This window comes from Pelodiscus sinensis, chromosome 26 (genome assembly GCF_052426305.1).
Source record: "Pelodiscus sinensis isolate ZL-2025 chromosome 26, ASM5242630v1, whole genome shotgun sequence".
Classification (NCBI taxonomy): Eukaryota; Metazoa; Chordata; order Testudines; family Trionychidae; genus Pelodiscus; species Pelodiscus sinensis.
Genome location: NC_143077.1, coordinates 4,178,325 through 4,202,241, shown reverse-complemented (window position 1 = coordinate 4,202,241; position 23,917 = coordinate 4,178,325). Strand labels below are relative to the sequence as shown.

Sequence of the window (23,917 nt, the reverse complement as noted above, 5' to 3'; positions counted from 1 at the left end):
ATTGCCTGGCACCTCCCCTTGCAGCCAGCTAAGGGCTTAACCCCCTGGCACGTCCCCGCCATTCACCTCCCTTGCCCTGCCCTGGAGAAGAGACCTCAAGGTCCCACTCAGCTGACGAGGGCTCTAGCAGCGCCCCAGGCAGCCGAATCCACGTAGGGGCTTAGTGACAGCCCAGCCCAGGGGTCTCAAACTCCCTGCCCAAGGAGTTTGTACAATCAGGTCTGGGACTCGGGGGGAGGGGCACCTGTCCATTACTGGCCTCCAAACCCTGCCCCTTCCTGCCATTGGCCCACCCTCTCCCCCGTGGCCCCCCGGCCCTGTGGGGATCACGGGGAGGGGAGGAGACCAGGCACCGCGTGGCCCCACCACACCTGCTGAGTAAGTTTGACACTTTATTGGGGATTAACAATGACAGATGATTTCAGACCCAACATGGAAGGGGGCAGACGCCACCCACAGCTCCAGCTGCCTGGCCCTGGAGAGCCCGGCGCAGAGCCGGCAGGAGGCAGAGGCCGGGTTACGGCAGGATGCCATGCAGTCCCTCTTCCCCGGTACGCACCACCCAGCTTTGCCCAACGTGCCTCTCGCCAACTGGCTGCACCGAAAATTAACGAGCTTTCCTCAGGCTTGCAGCCAGCTCCGGAGCAACGTTCAAAGCCACTGGCCTCCGCCCCGCCAAAGCAGGAGGAAATAGCACAGAGCACGACAACAGGCTGCAGCCCTGGCTCCTGTTGAGGGCTCCGTGTCCCGCTGGATCAGGCTGGGCCTTTTCCAGAGACCCGCTAGGTGGGAACAGGCCAGCGGCGGCTCTCGGGGACACAGGCTGTTTCCGGAGGCGAGGTGTGCACCGTCTACCGCAGTCAGCCGTGGCGGAGGTGGGGGAGAGAACCCAAAACGCAGCAGTGAATGGCTACAGGCGGGGAGAGGAGCAGGGCGCGGGCGGGCCCGTTAACTGATGCTCCCGCCCTTCAGTGTTTTACACGAGACGTTCCCCAGCTTGGTCATGAAACTCTTCTGCTTCCACTGGGCGACGCCGTCCTCGGAGATGCGGAAGTCAGCCTGGGGAGAGGCAGGGGTGACGTGTCAGACCAGCTGGCCAGTGCCTGTTCCCTCGTTGTACCGGCCCCACGTGGCCTTGGGGCGGGGAATCCTTGTTCGGGGCCCTCAGCCCCCATGTCCCCGGGGCCAGGCCGGCTATTCCTGCCAGGCCCGAGGAGGGCACTGTGCCGTGCTACTTCCAGGAAGGGCGCAGGGGACTCTCCACCTCCCTGGCGGCACCATCGGTCACTCAAACTGGTGGCTGCACACTCACAGCCTGCTGCCCCACTGCTCTGCCGCTGACTTCACCAGCTGGTACCCACGTGCTTTCCAAGCAAGGGGCGCACAAGATCCCCCTTCCATGGGGGAAGCAGGCCCAGAGCGGGACTGGGACTTGCCCAAAGCCGCTCACCGTCTCTGGACAGGACACGGCCCTCGGGTCCCCTCTGTAGGTCCCAAGTGAGGCCAGCTGCTGGGTAACAGGCTGAGATGGGCTGGGTCTGAACGGGTCTAGCCCAGGAGTACTGCCCCCGTCCCCATGGCCAGTTGGCAGGCGCCCGGCTAGCCAGGATTAGGCAGTGCTGGCCAGCTGGGTTTGTCAGCTCCGCAGGCCGGGGGTGGAGACAGGGCAGGACTGGGAGCCAGGAGACGCCAGGTCTAGGCTCTGCCCTCTGTGACCTCCCGTGAGTCACCGCCGCGCAGCGTGCCTCGGCCCCCCTGGAACGGGAGCCACAGCCCTGTCTCACGCAGGGGCTGGGACGCCTTCTGAGCCTGGGAGGCTGCGTCAGGCCAGTGAGGAGCCTGGGGGACCCGAGGGCTCAGCTGCCAGAGCGGATGGGGCCTCTCAGCGTTGAGTCGGCCCCGGCCCGGCGGGCACGAACCTTCCCCCTCTTACCTGCAGCTTCTCGAAGACTCTCTTCTTGGGCTTGAGCTCCTCGTCGGGCTGCCCGCTCTCGTAGCCGTCCACGTAGACCCGCTGCCCCGGGCAGGATCCCGCCGGCGGGTCCAGGGGCTCCACGTGACGGGGCTCCCCCACACTGCGGAGAGGCATGCAAGGCGGGGGAGAGTGAGCAGCTGGGACTTCAAAGGGGCCTGTCCTAACCCTCCCCCGAGGGAGCAAGGACCCTGGGAAGGGGGACAAAGAGCCAGGGGGCAGCCTGGGCCCCAGCCTCACCTGGAAGCGCAGAGCAGCATGCCCTGGGACTCCACGCCCCTCATCTTCTGGGCTTTCAGGTTACATAGCAGCACTACCATCCTGTCCTGCAGCTGATCCCTCGGCAGGAACTGCACCAGGCCGCTGACCACCGTCCGGGGCTCCGGCTCGCCCACGTCAACCTTCTCCAGGTACAGGCTGTCTGCGTCGGGATGCTGCCGGCACAAGGGCCCGTCAGTTACCGTGGGGGCGGGGCTGCGCACACGCAGGCCGGCTGGCGCCCGTACGGTTGGCACGCGGCTCTCCGAGCGAGACGCTGCACAAGGGAACAAGTCTCCCAGTGCAGCCTCCACCTCTGGAGGAGCCAAATCCACAGCCCCACTGCTCTTCACTGGCTCCCTCCCTCCACATCTCGGGCTGGGAGGTGGCAACCACCAGTGCCAGGAGGGAGAATTTCCCATGGGGCAATTTCCTTCATAGTCCCCGTTAAGTGAGGTGACCGGGAGAACGTAAGAACGGTCTGGTTCCCAGGACACACCGGAGACCAGTGCTGGCTGCCTTTGGGGACAGGTCCCCTCTCCACAATACAATCCCATTAATGAAGAGTTCTAGGGACGAGGAACTTTCTTCCTGACCTCAGCAGGTGCCCACCTGAGGCACTGGCGCATTATGACCCCTGGCCCTGCTAATCTGCTTTGGTTAGCTCTGTGCAGCGAGACTGCAGCAGCGTTTCCTTTTGTTAAAGCATCTGATCTTTATGTAAACTAAGCTGCTTGTCTCAACGTCCTGCAGAACTGAGTTCCGCAGGTCGGCCTTGCCGTGTTAACAGTACAGAGCTGTTTAAAGGGAAAGCACGCTGTTTGGGGGCAGGCCTCATCCCCAGCACCATCTCGGCTCAAACATGCCTCCCAGCAGGTAGTTTCTAGATCCCACACACCTCACGCAACTGCCCAGAGATGGCATTTTGCAGTCAGAGCTCCTGCCAGACAGGACCCAGTTTTCTCACTGCCTCCCAAGCCTGGTCCTCCCGTACGGGGCCTTCCCAGGCACAGGGTGCTCAGAAACCCAAGAGAAGGGCTGCAAGGCCTGGCCCTGCAGGGCAAATGAGCGCTAAGAGCGCAGAGCGACCCAGCCCGTTCTGCCAAGCCGGGAAGGGTTTCCTTTCCTTGAAAACCACTGGTCTCTCCCCCTCCTTCTTTGCCATCCCTGCTCTCCCCTTCCCAGGACGCTTGCTAAAGCTTCGCTACCTTTTCCACGCTGATCACTTTGCCAACGCGGATGTCCAGCTGCGACGGCACCACGTCCTCGGGGTTTGAATTCTTGGTGGAGTTCTTCACCGAAGCCTCTGCATGCGCAAAGGAGAGAGCGTGAAAGCAGCCTGCACTGCGAAGAGCTGTGCCCAGCCATGCCACAGCGCCCTTGTGGGAGGGGTGCAGGGTCTAGGAGAACACGAGTCCTGTCCAGCAAAGGAGCCACGGGGTCTTGTTTTCTAGGAGTGCCCAATTAATGCAAAAACACCCAGCAGACTGCAGCCACTCGCATCTTTAATACAGCCTGTGGGGCCCACCGGTCCCAGCATGCAGTGCTTCAGCTTGAGTGCAGCTCGGCAGGACATGCTGCACTGCATGCTGGGATTTGTAGTCTCTGGGATAAGCACATAGCCCATTATTTCCTCACCCCTCATTGCTGGGGGCAATCCAAGTCAGAGGGGAGAGATGCTGGCCCAGGAGAGGAAGGAGAAGGGCTTCCCTAACCAGCGGCCGAGGCCAGCATTCCCCCAGACTTGGCCATTGCTGGCTTGGAATTCCAAGTCCAGATTCTTTCCATTTGCTCTTTGCCCCACTGGGAGGCCTGTGAGAAGATCCCCTCCCTTGGAAGCTCATGGCATTTGCTTACTGGCTTTGGAAGGGTCAGGATACGCTGCGCTGGTCAGTTTCTTCAGTTCTGGAGTATGGAACTTCTCTCTGATGGGGTCCAGCAGCTTGTTCAGGGCCATTTCCACGGAGCTCTTCAGGTCCCCCGGGTGCACGACCTGCCACGGGAGTAACCAGGGTGTGATTCGGGGAGTTTCTCTGGGGGCAGGGGGAGACGTAGACAAATGGACAATTGAAAGCTGTCCCAAGGGGCAGCCAGTGTCTCACGCTGGGAGTGAAGGGGCTCCCATCCTAAGACGGGCAGGGCTGGGTCACTAGTTGGATGGGAGACCCGCCCCGTTCGGAACAGCTGGGAGCTGCAGGGTGTGGACCGGTGACTCAAGCAAGCTTCCTTGCGAGTCAGCGCTGCACCTACTGCTCTTTGGTGCTGCTAGGGGGCGCTGTGGCAGCGGAGATGTAGAACGTCAATGGTGAGACTTCAGTTGAGAGAGCTCATGGCTGTGTCTACACGGGCGGGTTGTTGCGCCAGTGATATGCAAATGAGGCTAAGTGTGGAATATCGCCGAGCCTCATTTGCATACCTAATGAGCCGCCATTTTTGCGGAAGAGGCTCTTGCGCTAGAAGGAGCTGTCTACACCGCCCCTTCTTGCGCAAGAAAAACCCTCTTGCGCAATGCTGTTATGCTGATTATTTTCAGGAAGAACAGCTTTGTGCAAGAGGGTTTTCCTTGCGCAAGAAGGGGCCGTGTAGACAGCTCCTTCTAGCGCAAGAGCCTCTTCTGCAAAATGGCGGCTCATTAGGTATGCAAATGAGGCTCGGCGATATTCCACGCTTAGCTTCATTTGCATAGCTCTGGCGCAACAACCTGCCAGTGTAGACATAGCCATGGTGTTTTGCCTGCCCTGGCCAGCAAAGAGCAGAAACAGGACACCACCATTCTGGTCAAATTCTGTTTTAATAATGATATTTCATCTCCCTTCAACTTCTCCTCGAGTCTTAAACCGGAAACAAATTCTTCTCCACTTGTTATCTTAAATTGCTGGGCAGTGTTACACTGTGTTGTTAACTATCCAGCACTTTTCCACCCAGACACGGCTGCATTTCCCTGGGCGTGGTTTGCTAAATTTGTAGAGTGCCAGGAGGTGAAAGGCACTGCCCGAAATGACAAATTATTAACCAGACCTACAGACAGGCAGGCAACAGGGAAGTTACCCAAACCCGCAGGAATGCGCTTCCCGAAGTCTCCGCACCAGTCACCGATTGTCGGGCCAGAATCCCCCTTAATGATGCCCCATGCAACTTGACGGACTTACACACGCTGCGAGACACCAACATTTGCCCCGCAATCAAAGCCTGTGGCAGAGGACACCGCATGGCTCTCTCTGCTTGGCTCCGGGGGTGTTCCAGGCGCACGGCACCGTGGGCACGCGGGAGGCGAAGAGAAACTGTTACCTCAGCAGCAAAGTCCTTTTCCAGCTCGTCGTAAGCCGTGTAGGTTTTGTTTCCTCCCCATTTTGCGTCTCTCAGTATCACAAACTCTGTGCCACAGGGAGGGGTTAGAGGGTCAGGTTAACAGCGATAAATGCAAATCCCCCCCCCCATCCTTCCACAAACAACCGACGAGCGGCGTATCAGCTGAGACCAGAAATCACGTCATCGCTGGGAGCAGATGGTGCCTGGCTCTGGAAGTGGAGAGGCAGCGCCTGATTCTGGAGCCTACGCCAGCGTTCCTCTAACCTTTTCCATCCACGTGCAGAATCATTTGTTTTATGTGCACTGAGGCGTGTGTGGGTGTGCCCCACCAGTGGGTGTCCCTAGCCTCTGCCAGAAGCTGGGAAGGGGTGACAAGGGGATTCCTTGTTCTGGTCACTGCCTCTGGGGCACCTGGCATTGGCCACTGTCGGCCGACAGGCTGGGTGGACCTTGGGCCTGGCTGTTCTGATGTCAAACGCAGACTGAGCGGTGGGCGCTCTGCTGATCAGCTGGGCAGCATGGGAATCTCTTCTGAGTGGCCGCACAAGCGCCCAGCTTACGGGACCACTGGCGGGTGCCTCGTGCGAACGTGCAGAGCACAACACACTCGCTTTCACGCCTCTCGCCGACATTTAAGCAGACGCGGGCCAGCAAGGGCTCTTGATGAAAGCTCCACCCCCACCTCCCAGGCCTGGAGACAGTCACCTGACTTGAGCGGGAAGAGGACGTGTTTGATGAAGGACAGGACGCCGTTGTTCTCCACGTTCCCCGGCTCACAAAACGCCTTCTTCAGCTTCTTCTTCACATCCTCCTTCCGGTCCAGAAGGTCGATCTTGGATTCCTAGGAGGTGGGGGGAGACCTGTGAGCTGAAGCAGAAGGGAGCAGCGCGGTCCCTCGGGATCCTGCACTAACGTAGCCTCACCGTGGACACAGAGGAGTTTTACTGTAGCTCAGTCGGAGGGTGCAGCCGAGCTACCTGCGATGAAATCCAAAGGCAGCTGTCTCTGTTCTGGGGCGCTCAGCATCTTTTCCGGTCTCTGCCCCAGGAGAGGCGAGGAGCACTGGAGCTGGTGCTGCCCCTCTCAAACCAACACTAGCAGTAAGGAGAGAGAGGGGCACCCAGGACTTAGCCTACCGCCTCGAAGGGGGGAACTGCTCACCCTGCAGGGTGGCTGCTTAGACTGACTGGAGGAGAGTCACAGTTCATCAGCCTACCTGGGAAGAACTTCAAAAAGATCTCACCAAGCTGAGTGATTGGGCAACAAAATGGCAAATGAAATTTAATGTGGATAAGTCTAAAGTAATGCACATTGGAAAAAATAAGCCCAACTATACATAGAATATGATGGGGGCTAATTTAGCTACAACTCATCAGGAAAGAGATCTTGGAGTCACCGTGGATAGTTCTCTGAAAAGGTCCACGCAGTGTGCAGGGGCAGTCAAAAAAGCAAATAGGATGCTAGGAATTATTAAAAAAGGGACAGAAAATAAGATGAAGAATATGTTACTGCCCCATATAAAACTATAGTACTCGAATACTGCGTTCAGATGTGGGCTCATCACCTCAAAAAAGATATTTTGACATTAGAAAAGGTTCAGAAAAGAGCAACTAAAATGATTAGGAGTTTGGAACAGGTCCCATATGAGGAGAGGTTAAAGCGACTGGGACTTTTCAGTTTAGAAAAGAGGAGACTAAGGGGGAATATGACAGAGGTCTATAAAATCATGAGTGGTGTGGAAAGGGCGGATAAAGAAAAGTTATTTACTTGTTCCCATAATAGAAGAACTAGAGGACACTAAATGAAATTAATGGGTAGCAGGTTTAAAACTAATAAAAGAAAGTTCTTCACACAGCGCACAGTCAACCTGTGGAACTCCTTGCCAGAGGAGGCTGTGAAGGCTAGGACTAAAACGGAGTTTAAAGAAGAGCTAGATACATTCATGGAGGTTAGGTCCATAAAAGGCTATTAGCCGGGGGTAAGGAATGGTGCCCCGGCCTCTTTGTCAGAGGCTGGAGAGGGATGGCAGGAGACAAATGGCTTGATCATTGTCTTCGGTCCACCCCCTCTGGGGCACCTGGCACTGGCCACTGTGGGCAGACAGGACACTGGGCTAGATGGACCTTTGGTCTGATGTGGCCGTTCTTATGTACCTCTTCTGAAGAGCTCATCTTGCTGCCAGTCAGCCCTGGGACCATTGGGTTCATCAGATGGAGGCGCTTGGTGTAGCCCAAGGAGGGCAGGTACTAGGGAAGGAAAACAAAGAGTTAAGCAGCCTTTAAGCAGCCCATCTGAAGAGCAGCTTTCACCCTCACTGCCCAGCGTGCTCTCTCCTGGCGGTGGAGCTCCAATGCAGGGCAACTAGCTCAAACCATGTTTCTGAACCCCAGGAGGAGGCTCTGTTCTCGTCAGACCAGACCCACGCCCGGCAAACAGCAGGGTGCAGCGAGCCACAGGCTCAGGAGCGGTGTAAGGCGGGCTGCGGCAGCTGGCGCCCCAGGCAGAACGCGCAATCGGCGCCCCCGCCTTCAGGGCTGTCAATGGACTGACGTCATCATCGGGCGCCCCATGACATCATCATCAGGCGCCCTAGGCAGCGGCTGAGTCCACCTATAGTCACGGGCCGCCCCCACACAGGCTGGTGCCGAGACAGGAAGGAAAGCAGCATTACTGTCACCCCTGGGTGGGACAGGGCTCCAGCAGCAAACACCGACCGAGCCTCCTGGCAGGGAATCCCGGCAAACGTCAGCTGCCTCAGCGCACTATAGGGTGAGGTGTTGACAGAGGTTTGGCTGCGGGTGTGTCCCCTCTGTGTGCTGCCCAGCCCTGCGCAAACAGCTGGCAGGGCAGATTGTGAGCAAACTGCCCAAGGACCACACGATTCATGAAGGGATGAAGGCACAAAGCCACGTTCAGTGTTGACAAAGCCCAGAAATAGCACCTGGCAGACTCTACAGCAGTGGTCACCAACCAGTCGATCAGGATCTACCGGTCGATCTTGGAGCCTCTGACAGGTGATCCTGACTGGTTTGGCCAGGAAGCTACCAAGTGCTGGCACTTCAGTTGCCCCTCCACCCACTGTCCTGCTGCTCCTGCCCTCTGCCTTGGAGCTGCCCCCCAGGAGCCTTGTGCTTGCTGTGCAGGGTGTGGGAGGGAGAAGGGGGGCGCCGAGGTCAGGGTGTCCCTGCTCCCCCCACTCCTGTTCCCCATCTCCACACAGAGAGAAGGGGATGGAGGGAGCTTGGCAATGCAAATCTGTCACTCGCACACTGTGTCTGTCACTCTCACAGACACGCACTGTCCTTCCCTCCCGACACGGACGGGGGGTTGTTACTACTTTTACTGCTTGCAAAGTGGGTCATTGTTGGGTTTTGACTGGTCTGTGCATTCCATAACTTGCATTTCTCTCCACGCCTTACAGTTAGTTCTAAACTGCCGAACCTGGCACGTCTGAGCAGGGAGTCTCCACGTGCTGTCCTTGCCAGTGGACACCAGGCCTGCAGCCCCCAGTGATCAGTAACAGAGAACCGTGGCCAATAGAGGCTGTGGGGTCAGTGTACCTGTGCCATCCTGTGTTGGCTGTTTGGTTGCTCCCAAGGTGGTCAGAGGAGGGAGGGACTCAAGCCCCCAACCCTATGCTCCCCAGGCAAATGCCCTAGGCCACACCAGAGCCCACCCCACCTCCCTACCTTCAGGGTGTCCCCTCTCGCACTGCGAACCCCTTGGCCCAAGACCAGAGCCTGCACCCAACCCTCTGCCCCAGCCTGGTGAAAGGGAGGGAGGATGGGGGAGGGGCCTCAGAGAAGGAGGCGGGGCAAGGGTATTGGGTCTGAGGTAGATCCTGGATTGCACTTGAATTCAAAAAGCGATCTCGTGCTTAAAAAGCCTGGAGACCCCTGGTCTACGAGGATGCTAGGACAGGTCTGCCAGGGACAATGGCCGTAGCTCAGTCAGCAGCAGTCACCTGCCCCTCGGCTGGCCAAAGAGACTCATCTTTATACGCGGATACAAACACATTAGTGCTCCCTACTGCTGTGACCTTGTATGTGCTGGTTTGCTCAGAACATTTCTAGTGTCACCCTGCCTGTTTCTCAGCGTGTTCCTGTTATCCCCGGGCAATGGCTTTGTACCATCTTGGATCCCACATTGGTTTGGTGCTCCTTGACACCGGGATGTTCTGCGGGAGCGCGCTGTGACTAGCACGTCTGAACGGCTTCGGCCTCCTACCCGGCCTCTGACACTAGAGCTTGTCTCAGGCTCCCTTCTGACTGCAGGCAGCCGCAGGAACCCGAAGACAGGTCTGGCTGACCCCACAGCCGCCCTGTATAACACAACGCTGGCCACCCCCCTGCAGGCAGAGTTCAAAGGCCGAGCCCTGGACCAGCCGCCTGGGGAGCCTCTCACGTTTCTGGAAGTTCAACCCCCCGGCCCCGTTCTAACCTTTTCCGCAAAGGTGAAAATCTTCCTCTGATCCACTCCTCCAAACTGAGCATCAACCTTCAAGTACTCCTCGTCCAGGGCCTGCGGGGAGAACCCCCACAAGCGTGAGGCTGCAGCACAGGGAACTCACACCCCTGCTGACTTTTGGCATTCCCAGCTCTCTGGGCTGGGAGTCCCAGCTGAATCCCCCCCACACTGGGGCTACGTAGGGTGTGTAAACTGGTATGAACACCAGTGAAAACAACCAAGCAAACCTCCCCAGCATCGGCACCCTGCACTGACACCGGGTGAAGTCGCTGGCATTTGGGCTGCGCATCAGATACTCCTGCTGATTAGGGAGAAAGACGATCTGTCCTAATCAGCAGGCGGGGAAGGAGGATGGCGACTGGCCCGGTCCAGGCATTGTAGTCTTCCAGGGGAAGGGCATGTGTGGCTGCCCCCCTCTCCAAAGGTACCTGCAGTCCTGGGTAGAGCAGACCGCTCAGCAAGGGATACTCCACTTGCTTCACCACCTCTGCTCCAGCTTTCTTGGCATCGTGCTGGGTGACCAGGGAGGAGAGCCTGTAGACGTCCAACGTGTATTCCCTGGGGGGAGAGAGCAGGTTGATACGGCTGCTGAAACCAGACAAATGGAAGCTTCAAGCCTTCCTCTTCTATAGCCACCGCACAAAGGGGGACGCTGGCTGGAGCAGAGAGAAATCAGGGGTCTGGGCATCTCCCCCCCCCCCCCTCGGCTTTCCTGAGAACAGGCCGATCCCCCAGCTGGCTCAATATCCCACTTGTCCCCCCCACCCTGATTCCTTCCTGGAGCTTGTTAGCACCTGAGCTAGTGGAGCCTCACTCCTTTCACGTCGCTCCTCCCCGATCCAAACCCCCCGGCAGTCCCTGAGAGCCTCTCTCGGCTGCTCCCACCTGCTTACCTGCTGAGCTGAAAGTCGGTGCCGCGGATGAATCTCAGCTTGTCGAGAGGCACGCCGATGCTCTCCAGCATGGCCTTGATCACGTTCTCATAGTATTGGGTGCGCAGCTCCAGCAGCTCCCACGGAGCCTTCATGTTGTCCAGATAGGCATGGAGGTCAGCAAACAGGATCGTCACCTGGCACAGAATGTGGGGGACGAGGGGTCAACATACTAGTGTCACACAGTGCTGCAGGCTCCCTTCTGCCACCCAGCCTGGAGCTGAAGGTCTCTCCTGCTTCCTGTCTCTGAGTGTGAAGCCCCCCCACCCTCCACTCCCCTTTGGCCTCCCCAAGGCCTCGGCATCGAGGCTAGAGCTGGTACCTCGCATCCGGCCTTCAGGAAGTCTGCAATCTTGGACATAGGGACGAAGTAGGCGACGTGAGGCTTGCCTGTTGTGGCCGTCCCCCAGTACACCTTCAGATCTCGCTCCTTCAGGATGGCCATCAGCTTATCCTCACCGAGAACCTCCTGCGAGGAGACCAGAGGCTGTACATTACACCGCGCCACACACTCGGCCCGCCTGCTGACCCGGCAGAGCCCACGGCAGCCGCAGAAGGAATGCAATACGCTGGGCTCATAACCCCAGGAGAGGAGGGATGGTTAGGACTCCGGCTGGGGGATCAGGTGTGATACCTGGCTCTCTCTGTCCTGGGTTTAGCCTCTCTAGGCCTCAGCTTCCCCATCTCCAGAACAGGGGCACTGATATTAATCTACCCCACTGAAGTGCTCAGTTGGTAAATCCATTAGTGGCCGTGAGGCACCTGATGAGCACTCTGGAAGAGCCAGGAGATAAAGAAAAGCCCCAGCAAGGCAGCTCTGTAGTCTCCCCATTCTGCAGCTGGGGAAATGGAGGCACAAAGAGGTGGGCACTTCCTCGAGGCAGGAGCCAAGCCCAGAAGTGCAGTTACAACAGAAACCCCATCAATCACTTAAAGAGGGATGGGGGAGGGGGTACCAGGAGCACTCCAATCCTCTTAGATCAGCTTCCTGGTCAGGAACCGGCTTGGTGTTCGGTGTCCCAACAACCCCGATGCTGCAGGATTTTGGGCTTTGACGGGGGCCCCCAGGCGCTATGCAACACGAGTAACCGCTAGGTAAGCAGAGTGAAGCCTGTATCCTGGGTGTTTCTCGTCTCAGTTATGGTCCAAAGAAGGCCCCGCTCCCAAGGTACCTGCAGGTTCCGGGTGATCAGGTGGCATTTCTCCTTCGGGCTCAGCTTGTCCCCCATCGTGTCAGCCTCGAACCAAGCAAGCCTCCACAAACTGTGATTAAATAGAAGATGCGTCACAAGAGGAAGGGGGGCGGGAAGGGGAAGGACTCAAGAGGCCCAATCACCCAGGGCACACAATTTGCTGGTCCTGTGTAGAGGGGGAGGAGAAGCTGGGCAGGGTTCACCTCCTTGCTGGTCTCTTGGCACAGCTCACCAGAGTACTCCCTAACTTCTGATTTATTACTATCAACTTCCCCTTTCTTCTAATTTTTTTCCACCTGCCTTTACTTCCCCTCTAACCCAGATTTCTGTTTCTTAATGCAAGGTGACCATCTTCTGGATTATGGCTTTTTGGACCTCTCAGGTGTTCTTAAAACAATTCCCAATTATTCTTCACATTTCTCTCATTAAATTCTTCCTTACAGGTGATTTGGCTTAACATTATTTTCAGCCCTGTGATACTAATCCTATTAAAGTCCCAGATACGTATCTACATATCACTGGTCTGGACTTTATTCTACTTGCACACTGTATATGCGATCTTAAAATAAGATACCTAACTACCATTACCTTTTAATTCTCTGATCAGGACTAAATATGTTCAGAGCTTTATCTAATAAAGCAAGAGCCAATAAAGAATGCCTCTGCACTGGCTGCAACACTGGTTGAGTTATGATGAAATTGTCATAAATTGTGTTTAGAAATTCCAAGGATGCTTTAATACTGGTAGCAGGAGACCTCCCTCCAAATGTGTCATGCAAACTGAAGTCCCCCATGATCCAACAGCTTTTTCCCCCTTACACATTATAAATATGGGCTTGCCTCCTGCTCAAGATATTTGCTGAGCTGAAGCAAATACCAACCAACATCCTGCTTTGTGGGTTATTCTGGACAACAATCCAGAAGTATTCGAGATAATTTCCTTGAGTTTTCAGGGGCACAGAACCAGCAGATGCGGGTTCCAACAGAACGCCACTCCCCTTCCAGTCCCCAGCTAGGTTCCTCCCATCGATAAGTAAACATTCCAGTAGCGGGAACCCCCCCGCCCCCCCCAGGAACGAGGAATTCATGTTCCTAGGTCAGCTAGCTAGTCCAATTCCTCTGGGGGCGGGAGGGGCAACTATTGCTTCTCCCTGCTATTTGGCTCCTTGATTAATTGTAGTGTCACCATCACAAAACCGCTGGTCTCTTCCCCTTAAAATCATAGTCCGGGAAGGGATCTCCAGAGAGCATCAAATCCAGCCCCCGTCCTCCAGGGCAGGACCCAGCGCGCCCCTGACAGGTGTCTGTCCAGCCGGCTCTTAAAACGCTCCAGTGCTGGAGATGCCACAACCTGCCCCTTCCCCCCCCCCCCGCTGTCACATTGACGCCCCCCCTTCTCCCTCCAGCCCTTTCCCCGGAGGTGGGGCCCCTCTCCGCTGCTCAGCCCCCCCTCCCAAGAGCCACCCCCCCTCACACCCCCCTCCCTCCGCCCCATGTCCCGGGGCTGCCGCCGGCGCCCGCAAGCTGTGGGTCTCGCCAGGCTGGGGCGCTCAGGGCGGGGAGGGGCAGCTCTGAGGGGGGGGGGCCCGGAAAGGGGGGGCAGGGCGGGGGGACCCCCCGTGGGGCAGGGCTCGGGGGGCCCCTGGGGGGGTGGATGACGGGGGGGGCCAGGCCCGGTGGAGAGGGGCCACGGGGGGGGGGGGCGGGAGGGGGGGGGGGGCAGGGGACCCGGGGGGGGGTCACTGGGGCCAGACCCGGGGGGGGGCGCTCGGAGGGGCCAGGGCAGGTTCCCGGCTGGGCGGCCCGGGGGGGGGGGCAAGGCCGGGGGGGGGGGGGCAGGTCTAACCCCCCCCCCCCCCCCCCCCCACTCACCGCGCGGCCCGTCTCCAGCTCCCGCTTGCATCAGCCCCGCGCGCCGGACTGAGCCTCCCCGCCCCGGGCCGGCGCTTCCGCCGCAAGGACAGGCCGGAGCAATCGAGCGCAGAGCACGTCGAGGGGGCGGGGCCTCGCCGCGGCTGGGGGGCGGGGCTTATTACGCGCTCTCACCCCCCCCCCCGCTCCCCCTCCCCGTTCACACGCCGTCGAGCGGTCCCCGGGGTCGCGTCCGAAATGGCGGCGGGTAAGTGAGTGACTCCGCCCCCCCCCCAGAGAGCGAGACGGGGGGGGGGGTTCTGACCCCCCCCACCCCGAAGTGGGCAGAGCTGCCCCTCCCCCACCAGGTGGGCTGTGAGGGGACGGGGGCCACCCAAACGCCCCTCCCCCCCGTGGGTTGTGATGGGGCAGGGCTGTGACCCCTGCTGCCCCTCCCCCCACGTGCACTGTGAGGGGGGGGCCTGTCTCCTGCTGAGATGCACTGGGCAGGGGGGTGAACCGAAGCACCACAGTGGATGCTTAGGGACTAATCTGCATATCGGTTAATTGGGATAACGAGAGATCTTGCTCCAGAAAGCTCCCCGGGAGGAGGGGCGGCTGTTATAGCTTTGATTTTTTTTTTTTGTCCACTCCGGAGGAACCAATCTGAAAGCGGAAGGCGAAAGTGATGGCGAAAGGAGAGAGAAGGGATTTCAAGAAGGCTGCCCCTCGCCCGGTCAGGGAGTTGGGGGGGACGGTGCCATTGGGAGCAAGTCAGAGGGGAAACAGTTGAAGATGGTTGGCAGGCTTTTTTTTAAAGAGGCGTTATTAAGGGCACAAGATTGAAGCTCTCTAGTCCAGCACCCTCGGGACCTGACCGATGCCGAGCCAGAGAATTTGCCGGACCGGGGAGGTCAATATTGTCTAGCAGCATCACCAACACTTCCACAGGTTGTAGGGCTTTTAGAAGGCATGTAGGAGTAAATTAGAGCTAAATAACAGCACAGAACATTGAGCTAGGATTGTAAACAAACTTTACAGCAGGGATGGGGAGCCTAAGGCCTAGGGACCAGATGTAGTTCCCGGCTTGCCTGGATCCGGCCCCTGAGGTTCAGGGCTTCTCCCCCCCCCCAGCATTGGGGCGCACACACTGGTACTGCCCCCCCACCCTCCTGACCCAAAAAAGATTTCCCACCACCACTTTACAGGACCACGGGAAATTTGGCCACACCCATGATAAGTGGACATCTAGCAAATGAAAATCATGCCGGACCACGGATGTTGCCAGACCAGAGAATGCCGGATTAGAGAGGTTCAACCTGTACTCCACTGCACAGGAAAGCTAGGAAGTCTAGGAGGAGGCCACCCTGATGTAACGAGGAGATCCTGACTGATCTAAAAATCAAAAAGTTGTCCTACAAAAAGTGGAAACTAAGTCAAATTACAAAGGATGAATATAAACAAATAACAAAAAATTACAGGAGCAGAATTAGAAAAGCCAAGGCACAGAACAAGTTCAGACGTTACAAATACATAGAAGCAAGAGGAAGGCCAAGGACAGGATAGGCCCATAAGAGGGAAAAAGCGTACCAGAAAATGTGGAAATGGCAGAGGTGTTTCGGTTTGGATGCCTACCATAGTCAATGCCAGTGAAAATGGGGCAGGTTGAGAAGCTAAAATAAGAAAAGAAAAAGTTAAAAATTACTTAGCCAAATTAGATGTCTTCAAGACACCAGGGATTCTAGAGCACTCAAGGAGCTGACCTAGGAGATATCTGAGCCATTATCTATTGTCTCTGCTACACTTGCGCCCTCTTTCGAGAGAGGGATGCAAATGCAGCTGAGAGAAATTGCAAATAAGCGCAGATTTGAATTTCCCATGCCTCATTTGCATAATCGCGGGCCACCGCTATTTCGAAAAACCCTATTTCGAAATACCAAACGCTCTGTAGATGCTGTTATTTCGGGAGAAAACCCTTCTTCCGAAATAACCCTTATTCCTCATACAACGAGGTTTACCAGTTATTTCAGAAGAAGGGTTTTCTCCTGTAATAACTGTGTCTACACAGTGTTTGTTATTTCAAAATAGGGTATTTCGAAATAGTGGTGGTCCACGATTATGCAAATGAGGTGCAGGAAATTTAAATCCACACTTCATTTGCAGTTTCGCTCAGCTGCATTTGCATCCCTCTCTCAAAAGAGGGTGCAAGTGTAGACATGCCCTTTGAAAAGTCTTGGAATATGGAAAAGATTCCAGAAGACTGGAAAAGGGCAAATGTAGTGTCCCTGTATAATAAAGGGAATAGGGGCAATCCAGGAATTACGGAATAATCAGCTTAACTTCTGTACCAGGAAAAATAATGGAAGCATATAATTAAGGAACCCATTTGCAAACATCTAAGGCGATAGTAATCACATGGATTTGTAGAGAACAAAGCTTGTCAAATCCGCTTGATAACTTTCTTTGACAGGATAAGGAGGGTGTGGATAAGGAGCAAGTGATAGGCATGGTATATCTAGACTTCAGGTATTTGATAACTGTCTCGCGTGACCTCATTAAGAAAGTAGGAAAATATAGTGGCTCCTCTGGGCTATAAGGTGGGTACGTAACTTGTTGGATAACTGTTCCCAGAGAATAGTTGTGATTCACAATCATGCTGGAAGCACATAATAACTGGGGTTCTCCAGGGATCAGTTCTGGGACAGGTTCTGTTCAATATCTTCATCAACAATTTAGCTAATGGCAAAGAGGGTATGTTTATAAAGTTTGCAGATGATACCAAGCTGGGAGGAGAACAGGATATAATTCAAAACGATCTGTACAAACTAGAGAAATGGTCTGAAGTAAATAAGGACAAATGCAAAATACTTACCTAGGGCATGTCTCGACTACGTTTTACTTTCGAAAGAAGATATGTGAATTCGGCGGCAATTTGCATATCATCTTCCGATGGCTTTTTCGAAAGAACCTGTAAACCTCAATTTTTGAAGAAGAAGGTTCTTTCGAAAAAAGGGTTCTTTTTTTAAAAAAAAGAACCGTGTCTAGACTGCTTGCTTCTTCGGAAAAAACCTCTTTCGAAAAAGCGATCGGAAGAAGATACGCAAATTGCTGCTGAATGTGCGTATCTTCTTTCAAAAGTAAAATGTAGTCTAGACGTGTAGAGAGGAACAATCAACTGCACGCATACAGAATGGGCAGTGACTGTCTAGGAAGGAGTACTGCAGGAAGGACTCTAGGGGTCAGAGTGGACCGCAAGCTAAGTATGAGTCAACAGAGTGACACTTGCAAAAAAAAGCAAAACTGATTCTGGGCTGCATTAACCAGGAGTGACATGAGCAAGACACAAAAAGTAAGTCTTCTGCTCTGCTCTGATTTGGCCTCTCCCCATCTTATTGTGTCCATTTCTGGGTGCCGCATTTCAGAAAAGATGACAGCAGATGTTGCCGGACCAGAGAGAGCCGGACTAGAGAGGTTCAGCTGGTATTAGCTCAGTTTTACAAATACAGCTTAGCCACTCAAACACTACCTGTTTGTACCTTCAAATTCATCCGGCATGTCAGGGGTGAGGCTGGTCCTCCGTCTCTTAACACCAGGCCTTCAGGGAAGGGGGTAAGTATGCTAGGGTAAGAAGTTCTTTATCTTCAAAATGTTATCTGTGGGAATCCTAGAACTGTAGTATGTTATTAGGAGCCATAGGGTTGCAAGATCTGTTATTCTTTCATTTGTTCTAATAAGGATTTTAACGAGCTGGCTTTGTCCTCAGTTTAAGTGCGCTCGCCACACATCCCGAGAACCCTTTTCTGAGAGAGAACTTTCTGGGTTCTCTCTCACTCAATGGCCTGAATTGGGATAAGAACCTAAATACCTTCATGTCCGTCCGATGCGGCCAGTGGTGAGTCATAACCCCTAGCCCAGGGGTGGGCAAGAGGCTGCCAGCGGGCCGAATCCGGCCTGCCAAGCCACCAGATACAGCCCACGGCCCCCTCACTGGAACCCTTAGGCAGGGATCAGTTCACGTTTTAGAAAGCCAGTTGCCCTCGGCTCCGGAGGGTTGGGGAGGGAGGAGGGAGACTTCTCATGCTGTTCCCACCCCCAGCAAAAACTCCTAGCTGCCATTGGCCAATCTCTCAGTTTCCGGCTAATAGGAGCCAAGAATTTTTGCTGGGAACAGGGGCAGTATAGGAGGCCTCCCTCCCTCCTCGTCCCCCCTCCTCCTTCCCCTCCACCCGAGCAAAGCCACCTTCACCCAGAGTCTGCCTCTGGCACCCCAGCTTCTCCCTCCCCCAACCCTCTGTCCCCCCCACACATACCCAAACCTTCTGCTCCCTCCTGCACCCATATCCCCTCCCAGATCTGGCACCCCAATCCCCTACCCCAGAACACAAGCCCTTCCTAGTTTAGGTCACATCCCAAAATCCTGCATCCCACTCCCCTGCCTTAGGTCACAAGCGCCTCTTTCACCCAAATTCCCTCCCAGGCCCTGTTCTCCCTCCTGCAGCCCAATCCCTTATCCCAAGCTCCCTTCTGCACCCAACCTCCATCCCAGACCCCTCCCCTCCTCCATTAATATCCTGGAACAGTGCGGCCCTCGACCACTTTCCAAAATCTTGGAGGGGCTCTCCCGTCAAAAATTATTGCCCACCCCTGCCCTAGCCCATGAATTCAGGTCAGCAGTAGGGTGCAAGAGGGAGTGCAGGATCTGGGAGGAACAGGGGTGTAAAAGGTTTGAGTTATGACTAGGGATGTAAATGGGTAACCAGTAAGCATCACCCTAACTTGATAATGCTTACTGTGTTACCCTTAACCTGCAGGGGCTGACGCAGACCCCCATGAGCAGGGAGCTGTTCCGGCTCTGCAGATCCCACCATGGACCCAGCCTGGTGCACTGTGGGCAGAAGCGCTTCAAACTGGCTGGAGCATCACGCATCCACAGTGGAGGGGCGGGGGGCTGCTCCAGCCCGTCTGTGGTGGGTGTCGGGGGCGGCTTCAGCCTACTTGGCTCCCCGATAGGTAGTCGACTAGTTGCTTACATCCCTAATCCGAGCACTGGATGTGAGTGGAAACCAGTTACGTGGAGAAGGTTTTGGTTTTTGGTGAATTTCCTCGTAAGAAATGGCCTGGGCATCGTAAAAGAGACGTCACGCGTTCCTTTGAGTGTGCTCTCGAAATGGAAAATAAACATGGCTGTGGTATTTCAACCTTGAGGCTGCCTTTAGAAATGAGAGCGCTGGCAGCAGGAGAGGAGGAAAGCCAAGTTTTTAATTGGACGAAGGCAGGGGGAGGCTGAACAAACGTGAGTTAACGATGAAACAGAAGCTGTTCAGATGAAAGGAAAACTAAAAAGGGAGACAGCATGTCCCAAACGTGCCAAGTGGAAAAATAAGTCAAAATTAGGCAAAGTATGGAGGAGGAGGGAAAAACTGAGTTTGTTGGAGCGAGTAAAATTTAGCAGTAGGTTGGAGACAGTAATGGAAAAATCAAAGTTGGAGAGGACATGACCTAGGGTTGTGACTGGTTTCAGCAGAGGTTTTTAATGAGTGTTTTTGAGCGTTGGGAATGTTTTGTTAAAATGCTATCTGTACTGAGAGCACGGGAAGGGAATTGTGCAGATGTTAATTTAATGTGTAATGTAAACAGCCAACAAAGAGGTGGCAGAATGTGAATATGGTAATAGATAGATTTAATGTTAATTAGTATTTTAATGGGTTGGAAAAGGCATAGTCTTGCTAATTTGGGAGAGCTCCAATCAGCACCAAAAGGTTGGTTGCTGTGAGATGACCTGATTATAAAGCTACCAGAAGATTTACACGCTGTTGCTTGCGTCCTTCAGGGCTCGGGGCGTGGGGGGTGCGGGAGTCAGGGCAAGAGCTTGGGATGGCGTGTGGGGGAGAAGAAATAGTCTAGTAAAAAGATATGAACAGAACTGAAGTCTAGGCTAGGGAGTTGAAGGTCATTGGAGCTGCATATAGCTTTGAAGTAAAGGAGTTGGATTTCACTTTATATAGCTGCTAAGCTGTGCCATTCCAGTCCACATTGGTAATTAATATTCGGACAGTTTATTGTTCTCCAAGTTTACTAACAGGTAACATCCGGCCAATGTCTCCTCCAACCTTTTTCTTGCTTTACTAGGACCTAGAGAGATGGAGACTTGTAACTTTTTTTTTTTTAAACTTTGCCCAATGGAAGGTATCTCCTACGACGTAACTCATGCTTCTACTCTGAAGATGGACTCTTCTTAACTCAGTGGGTGTACTCTCTGTGGGTAGTCAGTTGGGTCTGCTTTACTAATGAACATGTTTATGTTTTGCTTTAGCTAGTCCTGCAGAGCCAGCCCAGCTCTGGGACCAGGAGCTAGATTCTGTTCTGGCTCGCGCATCAGCAGTAGCATTGTGACTTCAATTCTGATTACACAATCTTTTGAGGTGTGATGCAGGAAGCACAGAGCCCAGGTTGGCTTTCCGAGGGAAAGGTGAGTCGTCAGAGGTGGCAGTTAAAGAAACTGCTGTTTATTGGTCTAATAGAGTAGCCCACCACAGAGCGATAATCTACGGGTTTCAGTCTCATTTTTAGTTTCTTTTCATTTGCTCTTTTTCTTCTGTTAAGATATGTGTGCAAAAAATGGTGCAAATTCTGACTGGTGGGTACCCTGTACCATATCAGGTACCTTCTAGGGGTGTTGGATATCAGGTAATTAAATAGTTGGGTAACCACATGAAATCTTAGTAGTTACACAACTATGTTACCCCATTCTTCTGCCTCTCGATCAGAGAGGTAGCAGCTTGGGGAGGCAAGGGGCATTGGTCCGCGAGGGGAGCCGGTTTAAAAACCTCCCCTCAGGGACCGGCTGCCTGCGCTGCTGCCTCTGATGCAGAGGTAGCAGCATGGGATTGTAGCAGCCCCTGTTTGTGGGGGTTCCAAGCTCTCCCCTCTTCCCCCCCCCCACCCCCCGCAGACAGAGGCTGCTTTGTGGCAGCCTCCTGTGCTCCCCCTCCTGCCCGTTGTTGCCTCTGATAGAAGCAGCGGGGCAGGGTGAGGGAGGCAGCACCAGGGAGCCAGTGTTGGGGGAACCAGCTTTGAAGTCTGCTCCCCACCTTGCTGCCTCTGATTTAGAGGCAGCCGGGAAGGGGGTAATACAAGTAGTTGACAAGATTAATTGATACATCTAGGCTTATCAGATTAATCGTATCGTCGACTACACATTGACATCCCTAGTATCTTCCGCTTTTTCTTTATGTATTGCTGCTTCCTTCTGTCTGCCCTTTCTTTCCTGTGTTTGGACTGTCCTTCTGGAAGAGCCTCAGATTGGGATGGCAGAAGGTTTTCTACGCAGCAGGGCTGCCTCACTTTCTTCTGTAGACAGTGTAGCTCCCTAACAGACCTCTCCTCATTAGACCCAGCAAGCAGGCAAACCACTAGAAAGTGTGGAGAGTATGGACAAAAGGCGTTTCTTTAACCCAGTTGGTCAAAGGAGACAGATAATCTCTCCCATTGTTGAGACTCCCTGATTGAAGAAAGTCAGATTAATCCTGGTTCCCAGACTAAGATACGTTTTACAGAGTAAGAGTTTAAGAAAATCAAGAGATGTACAGGAAACTACTACAACTTTGTTTGCAGGGTATTTTGGCTAATGGGGCCTGTATGAAGTATGTTTCTAAAAGGGATATAAAATCCCATTAAAGTAGTTAACCGATAAAACAGGGACAGGCAAGGAGATCGCTCAAGACCCTGCGGGTTAACGATAACTACTAAGCATCACTTGGTGAGGTGGTGCTTCCCAGTTAACCTGTTAACCATTCACATCCCTAGTTTCTATCTACTCTTCTGTTTTAATAAGTGTATGTATTTGGGATAGATTCTGGTGGAGTAGCTATAGAAAGGGGCTAGCCATCTGCATGGCAGACATAGGAAGAGAATGGCATTACAGCCGGTCCCTGAGTTACGAACACATTGACTTACAACCGTTCGTATTTACGACCAGCCTCCTATACAGCTGGTACCCGAGTTAGGAAAGAAATTCGCACTTACAAACAGCACGGCCGTACGTAAGTGAATGTAATCCGATTTACGAACAGGTTGAGTTACGAACTACTGTTTGGTATGTAGCTTGTTCGTACGTCGGGGACCGGCTGTATTTTGTTGTTGTAGCCCATTTAGGCTGGCTTGCCTAAATTAATATAACTACAGAACCTACAGATCTGTGTTCTGTAGGATAGTAGCTCTCAACTTTTCCAGGTAACTGCACCCCTTTCAGGAATCTGATTTGTCTTGTGTGTCCTTAACTTGACCTCACTTAAAAACTTACACAATCAGACATACAAATAGAGAAGTGTCACAGTTCACTGTTATTGAAAGTTGTTAACTTTCTCATTTCTACCATACAACTATAACATACATAAACTGGAATATAAATACTGTACACTGAAACATAAGTACAATATATGTGTCAGTATAAACGCCTCATTATTGGTCTGAAATGTTAGTGTGTATGGGCTTTGCTAGTGCTTTTTTTGGTAGCCTTTTGTAAAACTATACAGTATTTCCTCATTTAACATTATAGAGATGTTTCAGAAAATGATCGTGGTAAGTGAAAACGTGTTATGCGGGGTCAATTTTCCCATTAAAATAATGGAAAAGGTGGGGGTTGCATTTCAAGTGGTGGTGTCTGTTGGGACCGGGACATAAGGTTGGGGGAAAAAGGGGACTGGGTTACAGCAGGGAAGGGAGGTGTTTGGTTCTAGGGAAGAGAAGGGGAGGGGAATTGGGTTGGGAGTATGTGACGGGTCTGCCAGGACCCGCACTGCGTCCGGCGAGAGGGGGGTTGCTGGGGAACGGCGTGGCGAGCGGCAAACCCTCTGCCGCTTTGCAGGGAGGCAGGGGAAGCCCCGCACAGCTGCTGGTGACGTGCCGGCTGGGGAAACCCAGCCGTCGGCCTGAAAGCAGGGGCGGAGGAGAGGGGTCAAGGTGTCCGGCAAGGGGGAGTCAGTGGGGAACAGCACGGTGAGCGGCAAATCTTCCGCTGCTTTGCAGGGCGCTGGGGGAAGTCCCGTGCAGCCACCGGCACTGGGCCAGCTGAGGACATCGTGTTATTCCAGGGACGGTCGTGTAATTAAAAAAAGTTCCCTAAAAAAAAAAATCGCGCTATTGTGAAAACGTGTTAAGCGGGCACGTGTTAAATGAGGAACTACTGTACAAATATCTGTATGAGTTAATGTACCCGTTGGAAGACCTCTACCTACCACCAGAGGAAGCTCTGATTGAGAACTGCTGCTGTAAGACATTAGCTTAAACAAATTAATGTAAGTATAGTAAGTCTGTGACCTTTGGCAGAGTTAATGGCCTGATGATTCCCCTTAGATTTTTGGGGAAATAGGAATAGCTTGCTCCATGGCAGCAACTGAAACCGAACAGTGAATGGCAACCTAAGGTACATGGAATTGATAATCACCAATCTGCTTGAGCAAGAAGGGATGGGTATGGTAGTGAGCACAATGGCGTTAATACGTATTAATGTGCTAACCTCTGGCAGGAGGACAGCCCAGTATTATGAGGGGGAGAACATAAGTCTTAGTCATGGAAGTTTGAGCATTAGCATGAATATTTGTGATACTCAGGCCCTGTTATAGGACAAACTAGTATCTGGAATCAGTGGTTTTGTGCGTCATTTGATCCTTCAGTTCTATCCTTATTGTAGCCTATAAGGCTAGCCTGCTTGCGTGTCTATATCTCTTTTCTTATGGGTTTCTTATTTTCTTATGGGTTTGATTATTTGTTGTATTCTATTAGGTTTATCTACTATATATTTGAGAGAGTGAGTCTGTCTGTCTATTCAAGAACTTGTCCTAAGCAGTAAGAGCTAGGACCACCAAATTTGGTAGGCAGCGTCCTCTTCTCATGTCTTACAGCAAAGTAAGGGTTTGCTCATGCCAGCACAATGG

General features: G+C 53.7%; 2 protein-coding genes across 6 annotated transcripts in view; one reads left to right on the top strand and one right to left on the bottom strand.

Moving 5' to 3' along the window:
- Positions 1-379: 379 nt before the first annotated feature.
- YARS1 (tyrosyl-tRNA synthetase 1) lies at positions 380-14,137 on the bottom strand. Its single transcript, XM_075908643.2, has 14 exons — positions 14,004-14,137; positions 12,111-12,201; positions 11,261-11,407; positions 10,900-11,075; positions 10,435-10,564; positions 9,980-10,060; positions 7,693-7,785; positions 6,245-6,380; positions 5,519-5,604; positions 4,088-4,223; positions 3,439-3,536; positions 2,213-2,406; positions 1,934-2,075; positions 380-1,059 (listed from the first exon to the last, which is right to left on the bottom strand). Exons 2-14 carry the CDS (start codon positions 12,165-12,167, stop codon positions 949-951), a joined length of 1,587 nt encoding a protein of 528 aa, XP_075764758.1. The 5' UTR covers positions 12,168-12,201; positions 14,004-14,137; the 3' UTR covers positions 380-948.
- A 15-nt stretch (positions 14,138-14,152) lies between these two features.
- S100PBP (S100P binding protein) overlaps positions 14,153-23,917 on the top strand; it is a 54,949-nt gene continuing 45,184 nt past the window's right edge. For 2 of the 5 annotated variants that reach the window (XM_075908640.2, XM_075908639.2), the window contains exon 1: positions 14,155-14,250. The gene's annotated coding sequence lies outside the window, so the exon portion shown is untranslated. Of the gene's footprint in view, positions 14,251-20,300; positions 20,452-23,917 lie in introns of those variants that run through there. The other 3 variants (XM_075908642.2, XM_075908641.2, XM_006117527.5) reach the window with 3 other exon arrangements.

Excerpts from the sequence above, each read along its gene's own strand:
- YARS1 (XM_075908643.2), bottom strand. The coding sequence starts at position 12,167 with ATGGGGGACAAGCTGAGCCCGAAGGAGAAATGCCACCTGATCACCCGG. Across the intron at positions 10,565-10,899 it reads ACCGACTTTCAGCTCAGCAG|GGAATACACGTTGGACGTCT; the intron begins GTAAGCAGGTGG and ends CTCTCCCCCCAG. Across the intron at positions 4,224-5,518 it reads AAAAGGACTTTGCTGCTGAG|GTCGTGCACCCGGGGGACCT; the intron begins GTAACAGTTTCT and ends CTCCCGTGGCAG.